General features: G+C 41.6%; 1 protein-coding gene across 2 annotated transcripts in view; it reads left to right on the top strand.

Moving 5' to 3' along the window:
- The first annotated feature begins 9,370 nt into the window (after window positions 1-9,370).
- Window positions 9,371-10,000, top strand: part of cables1 (Cdk5 and Abl enzyme substrate 1) — a 17,416-nt gene continuing 16,786 nt past the window's right edge. For both annotated transcript variants that reach the window (XM_027166128.2, XM_047806326.1), the window contains exon 1: window positions 9,371-9,986. In XM_027166128.2, the coding sequence (XP_027021929.2) occupies window positions 9,508-9,986 (479 nt within the window). In that variant the 5' untranslated portion in view covers window positions 9,371-9,507. The remainder of the gene's footprint in view (window positions 9,987-10,000) is intronic.

A 10,000-nucleotide genomic window follows, 5' to 3' on the forward strand; every position in this document is an offset into this window, starting at 1 on the left:
TTAATATTACAGACGTCCTGAGGTAAAATTGCATTACTCCACGTCCCCACGTAAAACTAATCCCGTCCGAATAGGGCTAATGTCTTTAAACGTTCACTGACGAATATGAAATGATGATATCAAACTCATTTCTGCTCTCAGAGAAGCCCCGAGCGCTTGTTCATAAGCAGATGCGATTTATAGGTGTTATCTTCAAACACTAAAATTCTGTGTAAGGTTATCAACAGAAGGAAAAACAAACATCTCACACTGAAAGCATGAAATAATTAATTTGGTTATACCGACTGAAAATGTCACATAAGTCGATTTGAGGGAAAAAAAAAAGGGTTAATAATGTGAATGTAAACGAGTGATCTTTATGATCTGAGCTTGGTACGTTATGTTAAAAGCAGTTTCAGTTTTGATTTGTGATTGTATGTTTGAAAGTCTTTAAATGATTTGTTTTCCTTCACTTGTGTGGAAAAAACCGAGCCTGAGATAACATACTTGGCTGTCTAGCTCAGAATAAAAACATTTGTATTCATTTGAAAACGAGGGAGTTGTGGGCGTCGGCATTAAAGTTGGCATGAAGCGACTGATCTCTGCACTGGGTTTATTTTTGATGGCTTTAGCAATTGTGTGAACGCTTTCACTCTCATCTCCTACTGAATTGTGACAAAAAAATAACATATTTCAGAAATACCCCGCGTTCCGATCCGAGCCGGGCTGCATCGAGGAACTGCCCCGAACCTATTTTGATTCTAAGTAGCAAGCAAGAGCAGGATGAGGATAATGAAGTGAAACAATAAAGGGCCTCATATGGGGCCAGGAATGGGCTCGAACAGAGGAAACATGAGACTGGATTTATGACGGAGGTCCGAGGTGAAGTAGCAGCCGAAGGGTCGATACGTCGAGTTCAAGTGCAGTGAGTGTACAGTAACAGAGAAATCTCTGAGAAACCAGAGCGGGAAGCACCGTGAAAAGTGAAGGACACACGAGCAAGGGAAAAGGAAATCATTCCCAATACACAAGAGAAGAATGTTCTGCAGTGTAGAGGAAAAGATTCGGGATTAAATTTCACTTCAACGTTGATGTTAACTGCGTTGTTGGCAAAGTACGATGTCATAATGCACTTGTGACAGAAAAACAGTTCATATTCTTCGTAAACATGTTGCTGAGTTAATTAGACTAAACTGCTAAAGGTTTGTACACCACTGACCATCACACACATACTGTAGGTGGATCCTCCTCAAACTGTTCCAGCATCACAATACTCCTGAGCTCAATAAAGACATGGTGTGGATGTGGACGAATGTCTTGAGGGTCCTGCACAGAGCCCTACATCTGACACAACCTCACTGAACCTCTTTGGGATGATCTGGAACTGGAGTCTCATCGACATCAGCGTCTGATCTCAATAATTAATGAGCTCTCTAGTGGTAGTTGCATTTGTCAATTGCCGCTAGGTGTGAATGTGTGTGTGTGTGTGTGTGTGTGTGTGTGTGTGTGTGTGTGTGTGTGTGTGTGTGTGTGTGTGTGTGTGTGTGTGCTTGTTTGTGTGTGTGTGTGTGTGTGTGTGTGTGTGTGTGTGTGTGTGTGTGTGTGTGTGTGTGTGTGTGTGTTTGTGTGTGTGTGTGTGTGTGTGTGTGTGTGTGGTGTGTGTGTGTGTGTTTTTGTTTGTTTGTGGTGTGTGTGTTTGTTTGTGTGTGGTGTGTGGTGTGTGTTTGTGGGGTGTGTGGTGTGTGTGTGTTTGTGTGTGTTTGTTTGTGTGTGGTGTGTGTTGTTTGTTTGTGTGTGGTGTGTGTTTGTGTGTGTGTGTGTGTGTGTGTGTGTTTTTGTGTGGTGTGTGTGTTTGTGTGTGTGTTTTTGTGTGGTGTGTGTTTGTGTGTGTGTGTGTGTGCACTATTGTGTCATTCAGGGTACAGACCAGGATAAAGCAATTACTGAGGTTTTCTTAACTTATTTTATTAATAATAATAATAATAATAATAATAATAATAATAATAATAATTCATTCATTCATACCGCTTATTCGAACTATCTCAGTTGTCATTGGGCATCGAGGCAGGATACACCCTGGATGGAGTGCCAACCCATCACAGGGCACACACACACACACACACACACACACACACACACACTCATTCACTCACACACTCACACACTACGGACAATTTTCCAGAGATGCCAATCAACCTACCATGCATGTCTTTGGACCGGGGGAGGAAACCGGAGTACCCGGAGGAAACCCCCGAGGCACGGGGAGAACATGCAAACTCCACACACACAAGGCGGAGGCAGGAATCGAACCCCCAACCCTGGAGGTGTGAGGCGAACGTGCTAACCACAAAGCAATTTATAGAGCAATTTAAATAGCAATTTAATTTTAAACTTTAAACTGAATGTAGTGTAAACTTTAACTTTTACACAGGTCAGTAGTTGCTTAAGCGGTTAATGCCCTGGGTTGTTGATCAGAGGATCAGGGTTCAAGCCATAGCACTGCCAAGCTGCAGGTGTTGGGCCCTTGAGCAAGGCCCTTAACCATCACTGCACTAGCGGCACTGTATCGTTGCTAAATGTTGTTGCTAACAAGATTTATTAAGCCATCCTTTTTTTTTGTCCAATTATAGTTTAACGGACATTAAAGTTAATAGTTTAATTACTTAGACATACATAGACATGGCATACGATCCAGAGTCATTCTAAATGAGTTGTTACCATGGAAACAATACCTGGGATTGACTTCATAGCTGGAAGTGACAGAGATGTGAGTCATGATCATTGAAGTTTAAGTAGAATTACCAATTCGACGGAATGGCAAAAAAAAAAAAGTCCCCGTGGCAACGAGGAAGCAGTTTCCTCATTTCTTAGGAATCCTGTTTCCTGCCAGGGAAATGTCATCTGTATGACGGAGTGCTAAATACCTCTTGTGCGAATCTCACTGGCTGCCTAAACAACTTTATTTCTCTTACTCGAGCCCACGGTGCCAATGGCGCCATTACACAGAGTAGCGCAAGATGCATTAGTTGAGATTTTATCAAAACCCAAACAGCTGGACGCACAGTGTTTGGTATTAAATGTGACTTTAATGAAAAACGATGATGTACGTGCTCTGTCATGGAGAAAAATGAGCATTAAGGTGATTACAGGCCACATCCTGGTCAGCGTTTATTTATTTATCTTTTTTTTTTTTTAAAGCTTGTCCGTTTTTTAGTGTACGACTCTCCAATAATGGTTCTCATACAGAAACCTGCGATTCGTCAGGCTGACTAGTACGTGGTGCCAAGACGTTTTGCTCATACACGCGGTGATGGATCACTGCACTCGGGCCGCCATTGGCATATCGTTCTATTCTTAACTCATCCGTACGCCACGAGGCGGAGGGCAATTATTTTCTTTTCTTTTTCTTTTTTCCCCTCAGCGTATTCTGATCAAGCAGGACTGAGGTTGTTGTGCTGTGGTGTAAATATCTGGTTTGAGGGCCTGCTTTGACCTCCACGACTGCCCTTCATTTTAACTCTTGTTTGGCAGCTCAGTGCTTTCATCTCTCGCAGAGATAAACCCCTTGATGGACTGTGGGCTAGAAGAGCACCATGGCCACCATCATACATCATGCCAGCGCTGGACTGTTTGATGTGTAGGGGGTGGGAGTGCTTGTTGTTGCACGGGTGGGCTGGACGTTGGCTTTAGCAACGTCCCTCGTTAATCCCGAGACGTAAACACGAACACGAGCATCATCGTCTCCACCCTCTCGATGTGAGTCAACCTGCTATGGACCGGTTTCTGGCTCTTGGCCAGTCATCACCGCTGTGAAAGGAGCTCTGATGATAAAGTTCACCGCATACTGTACTCCATCCCGGAGGCAATTCCCCAAATAAACTGTCATGTTTCATTCCTGGAACGTTCTTGCACTTTCTCTTCAGTTAACTGTAACCTGTTAGGATCATCAGTATCACGTCTGCTTACAGAAAGAGCGTTCCTTTATTACAATAATAAATAGAAATGATCAAATGTTAAGCTTTGTTACTTCTATCCTCTCTTTCAGATGAGCAGTGATGTGAACAGCGGTTATACGATGTTTTTTTTTTCCTCCAAACAATTATAAAATAAATAAATACATATTTATAAATACATTTTATTTCATTTTTCATTTGATTTTTAGGTGAAAATGTATCTAGTATTTCCTATAGTTTGACCAAACCTATTATTAAATCACACAATTATCTAGACAATTTATTGTTTGTTTGTTTGTTTGTTTGTTAATTTTATTTGTTTGTTTCAAGATTAGAAGATTTTAAACATTTTCTTTTTTTCTTTTCTTTTTTTTAAATCGTCCGCATTTTATATTTCTTGAAAAAAAAAGAACTCTTATTTGCTCTAAATAAGATTTCATTTAAAGTAAATCTAAATTTTATTACAGTATTTGAGCAATAATAATAAATATTACATAAACTTGTCAGAGTTTTTAGGTTTTTTTATGTTTGTTAGTATTTCGTATTTGGCAGTGCATCAGCATCAGTGTTACTTTCTCAGATGGGTATATCTCACATTTTCTAGTTTTCATGATCAGACAGACAGACAGACAGACAGACAGACAGACAGACAGACAGACAGACAGACAGGCTGAAGTTTTTTTTATTCGTCACCTGTAAGACTCTTATATCTGTTTGGTCTGGTTGCCTTCTGTCTTTGCTCACAGTGAAACCTGAGTTTATGATGCACACAGATTACAGGGTAGAACTTTCCAGAATTACTCGAACAAAGCACGATAAAACCCAGCGCTCTTTTACATTCACTTTCAATCCCAATCTGTTGTTTTTGTTTGTTTCTTTGTTTAATATCCTGTTTCGTTTTTATCCTGCTTCCTTATCGAGCCTAAGAAGTTCTGAAGAAGATCGTAGACATACGAGCGACAAACACGTAATTAATAAGTGATCAGTAAGAAAGACTTAAGATTTGAAGACAATGAAAAGGAGTTGTTCTCAGATCACACATATAATAACGTTTATTATTCCCCTGGCACACATTTCCTCTGATCAGTGTGAAGTATTAGTCACATCATCAAGATCCCGTCTTACAATAAGGTGCTTCGAGCTCTCCAAGCACAGGAAGTTGCACACAAACACAGGAAGTGCCGGGTTTCTCGCTGATGGGAGGCTCAGATTAACTCGGCCTGAGGCATCTGAGGGTCTTACGCCTCATTGTTGAGTGTGACAGGGAAGAGCTGGGCCCACAGGTGAAAATGTGCAAAGCACAGCATTATTACGCTCTATTAATGGACTTAGGAAGTAATAAAACAACAGAGAGCCGGTTGTGCACAAGGCAAAGCTCACTCAATAAAAGAATGAGGGAAAGTCCTCTGTTTATTCGGCTGAGAAAAATTCGATTCAACTCACTTTTACAACTAAAATTTTCAGACGCTTATAAGAAAGTATGACTTAACTAAACCCTCAATACAACGAATCAGTGACTCACAGAATGAATCAACAAACAAAAAGAAACAAAGATAATCAGATAGAGAGAGAGAGAGAGAGAGAGAGAGAGAGAGAGATGCAAAACATGCATAAACAAATATAGAAGCTATGTGAAAAAATAAAGTGTGCAAGACAAACAATCAAGCAAATTTTCAAGTCCATATTAGCTACTGCCCATGAGTCAGGGTCAGTCGAGGCGAGTCAGGTGGCTCGTCATTAGCGAAGCATGTTTGTAATGTCATTGACCTCGGTGCCTTTAACTGAGGAACATTATCATCCTGGAAGTTGCTGTGTTTTTTTCCCTTGTGTTTGGAGCGTGTACATCCCGATCGTTCATGCTGATCCTTCTGAAAGTTAAATAGATACAAGCGACATGTTTATATCTCTGTAACACATCGAACAGTAAACACTGTCAACGAGCAGCTTTGGAGAAATCTGCATGGAGAGTTAATCCAGGGAATAAACAAAATAAAAAAGGGAAAGACAGGGAAAAACTCCCTTGGCTCTGAAGGGAACTTTAGAGGGAGTCAGGACCTGAATGCTAGAACATGGATGCTGGAAAAGACTGGAATTAGTTTTGTTTTGTTTTATTATTGTATCCTTAGGCTCCGCCTCCTAAAGTTCCTGGATGAAAATAGAATCTCACTGTGACGTGAAATTTGAAAGTACAGCTTTGCCGTCTCACAGCTCCTGACTTGTGACCCTAAACTCGGGTTTCTGTTCATGTGGAGTTTCATGTGTGGATGTTCTCCCTGTCGTGTTGTAGTACAGGTTTCCTCCGGTTTCCTTCCACCTCCCAAAAATATGCTTTCACTCTATAATTGACCAAAGACTCAAAAACTAGGAGTGTGAGGAGAAGTGTGAGGATAAGTGTGTGGATGCGTGTGTGGAAGAGTGTTTGGAGCACTGTCATGGACTGCCGTTCCCTCCTCCATCATTCCCAGCATTCCCAGGATAGGCTCAGGATTCACCATGATCTGCGTCTGCCAATGGCATGAATGTAAATGTAAACTGACAAAGCAGGATAAAGCACTCACTGAAGGAAAACAAATTAATCGTAAAGTTTTCTTTGTAGTAAATTAGTTCATTTGGAAATGTCACAGTGTTGTTTGTGATATCGTTTTAAATTGCTTTATTGACCAAAATGTTCTTTCAAATGTTCTACTTTGACTTTGAAAATGATTTCTGTGGATCAAGTCAAGTCAAGTCACTTTTACTGTCACATCACCACAACACATGTGCCTTGGTGAGTGAAATTATTAGGAGCAAACTCCAGAAATTGCAGAACAGTTGTACAGATATACAGATAAAGATATAGGTAATGAGTTGACAAGTGAAAATGTGCTGTTTGCTCATACATATAGTCAGTGCAATGTGTGTGTACAATATATACAATTAACCACATAATAATATCAACAGGTGAGATGTGCAGTATGCTCATGTATATAGCCGGTACGATGTGTCTACAATATGTACAGGTGTGTGTGTGTGTGTGTGTGTGTGTGTGTGTGTGTGTGTGTGTGTGTGTGTGTGTGTGTGTGTAAATATATGTAAATATATATATAAAATACTATAAGGTGCAAAACAGATTGTACAGGTACAGAAGTGTGCATCGGATGGTATCTAGTGGTAGCAGATGGATTATGGATTATATGCAGTGTGTATGTAAAGTCCAGTGTGTCTAGTGTGACTAGTGCAGTGAGAGTGTGTAGTCCAGTGGATAGTCTGAAGTTAGGTGCAGTGTGTGGCATACCATATTGTAAAAGTATGCTGTAGGGTGTATTAGTTGTGATTGTTGGTTAGTCTGATAGCCTGATAGCTATCCCTCAGTCGACTGGTGCGGGGTCGGATGCTGCGGAGACGTCTTCCTGAGGGGAGCAGAGAGAGCAGTCTGTGGGACGGGTGGCTGGAGTCACTGATGATCCTCCGGGCCTTTCTTATACACCGCCTTGTGTAGATGTCCTGGAGGGAGGGAAGCTCACCTCCAACAATGTGGCTGGCAGTTCGCACGACCCTTTTCACAGCTCGAGTAGTTATATAAGTATAGTAAAATATATCAATCTGAAAGATTAGTCAGATTCGTTATAGGTTTTTAGAAACAGGACAGTGACGAAAGAGGATAAAACCTCCCTCATGTTCTTGACTCTTTGTGTTTATCTTGGCTGCACTGTGCGTTAGTGTAATACTGATGTTTAACCTGTTTAAACCTTAACTTTAATCAAATGAAGGCGATTTAAACTAAGCAGCTTCTGTGCAATCGCACTATTTTATTAGCCTTTATCAGGAATTATGGGGTTTTTTTTTATCCCAGCTACTGATTTCCCAAGAAAGGTCAGCTAATCCATGGTGTAAAAGTGATCAGATTAGATTCTACTGACATCTAGTGGACATGAAGTGTAATACATGGAGGGTCTTTAGCAACTAAACAGAAATCTAACCCCATTTTTGGACGGGATTAGTTTTGAGAGATGGAGGATGAAGATCAGGGTGAAATCTGGGTTCCAGACACTGCCCCCCCCCCCCCATCCAGGAGTTCCCCATGTCCTGCACATTCTCCTGTTTTCCTGTTTTTCATACCCATATTTTTCAACAATTTTCAATCAACAAAGGCTGATAATTAACCTATTAGCTGAATCGAGTGTGTTAAAAGCAGGAAAACACGAACACGTGAAAGCCATGAGTTTTTCCAATCTGTGCTATAATTCAATATTTTATATGTAGTGACATCATTACACCACCAGATGTCGCCACTAAACAAGGTAACTCAGAATAGCTCGTAACAGTTCCAAGGATGTTAATAATTAAAGGTAATTCAAAAGGATTTGATGGAAAACTGACATTTTGTCACTCAGGCGCTTTTAACATCTGATTCTGATCATGGATTGTTAATCTTATATCTTAGATTGACATTTATTAGGGAAAAACACAGGAAGCATCAGACATAAAAACAATTATTCTGCATTATTATTATTTGTTCCTTATCGAACATTACACAGTTTGTTCAACTTTCATTACAGTTAAAGGCTTTTTAAATTATAACAGTGATTTTTTTTTATTCTTGATTGTTAATTGTTTGATTATTTGCTTTAATAACCACACACACATACACACGTGTTCACGGTGTGTGTGTTCACTGCTGTGTGTTTGCACTTTGGATGGGTTAAATGCAGAGAACGAATTCTGAGTATGGGTCACCATACTTAGCCGTATGTCACGTCACACACACACACACATACACATACACACACACACACACACACACACACACACACACACACACACACACACACATACATACACAGACATACACATATACACACACACATAAACATATGTGCTTATATGTGTGTGTGTGTGTGTGTATGTATGTATGTGTGTGTAAGTGTATATACAGTATGTGTGTATGTATGTATGTGTATGTGTGTGTAAGTGTAAGTATGTGTATGTATGTATGTATGTATGTATGTATGTATGTATGTATGTATGTATGTGTGTGTAAGTGTATGTATGTATGTATATGTGTGTGTATGTATGTGTATGTGTATGTAAGTGTATGTGTGTGTGTGTATGTATGTGCATGTGTATGTAAGTGTATGTGTGTGTGTATGTATGTGCATGTGTATGTAAGTGTATGTGTGTGTATGTATGTGTGTGTATGTATGTGCATGTGTATGTAAGTGTATGTATGTGTGTATGTATGTGTGTGTATGTATGTGCATGTGTATGTAAGTGTATGTATGTGTGTATGTATGTGTATGTTTGTGTATCTCTGTGTGTAATAATTAGTAAAAATAAAAGTCTAATTGAAACTATAAAGCTCAGAGTGGGAGGAGCCAAAACAAAGGGAAGGGGGGGATACGATTCCCTCCAATCTGATTGGTCGGTTCGGTTTTCCTGCTGTGCGCACGTGACCTCACTTTTTCACCCTCTGTACACACACATTCACAGTGTCGCGGTTGCTAGTGGTTTAAAACACCCACAACAACAACAGCGAGTTTTCTCCGGTCCCTCACACAATGACACGGTTGTGTTGAACACGGTCCTGTACACCGACATGGCGGCGGCGCCGCTCACGAAGCGCTCGAGCGCAGAACACGCGCGGAGGCGCGCGGATCCCCGCACGAGGCAGGCGGCGCTTTCGTTCCTCAGCAACATTTCTCTGGACGGGCGGCCCGTGCGCGGCGAACAGGACGCACCCGGAGACCAGGACGGCTCTCTGGAAGCGCGGACGACACGCAGCACCGTCACGGCCGCCGATGAAGAGGAGGAAGAAGAAGAGGAAGAAGAAGAGGAGGAGGAAGAGGACGAGGATGAAGAGGCCCAGGCTCAGAGTCCTCCCGCGGACGCGCAGCTTTACCACGCGCAGGTCTTCGGCTCTCCGTTCGCTGCAGCGCGCGGCCGCCTGCACACGTTCACTCAGGGACTTCCGCCCTCCGCGTGCTGCAGGCAGCAGAGCTCGTGCTGCCCGGAGGGAGGAGGGGGAGGAGGGGGACACATCATCAGCACCTCCGCTTTCGACCTGCACAAGTCCAGGTACCTAAGTGCAC

Source organism: Tachysurus fulvidraco, chromosome 22 (assembly GCF_022655615.1).
Source record: "Tachysurus fulvidraco isolate hzauxx_2018 chromosome 22, HZAU_PFXX_2.0, whole genome shotgun sequence".
Classification (NCBI taxonomy): domain Eukaryota; kingdom Metazoa; phylum Chordata; class Actinopteri; order Siluriformes; family Bagridae; genus Tachysurus; species Tachysurus fulvidraco.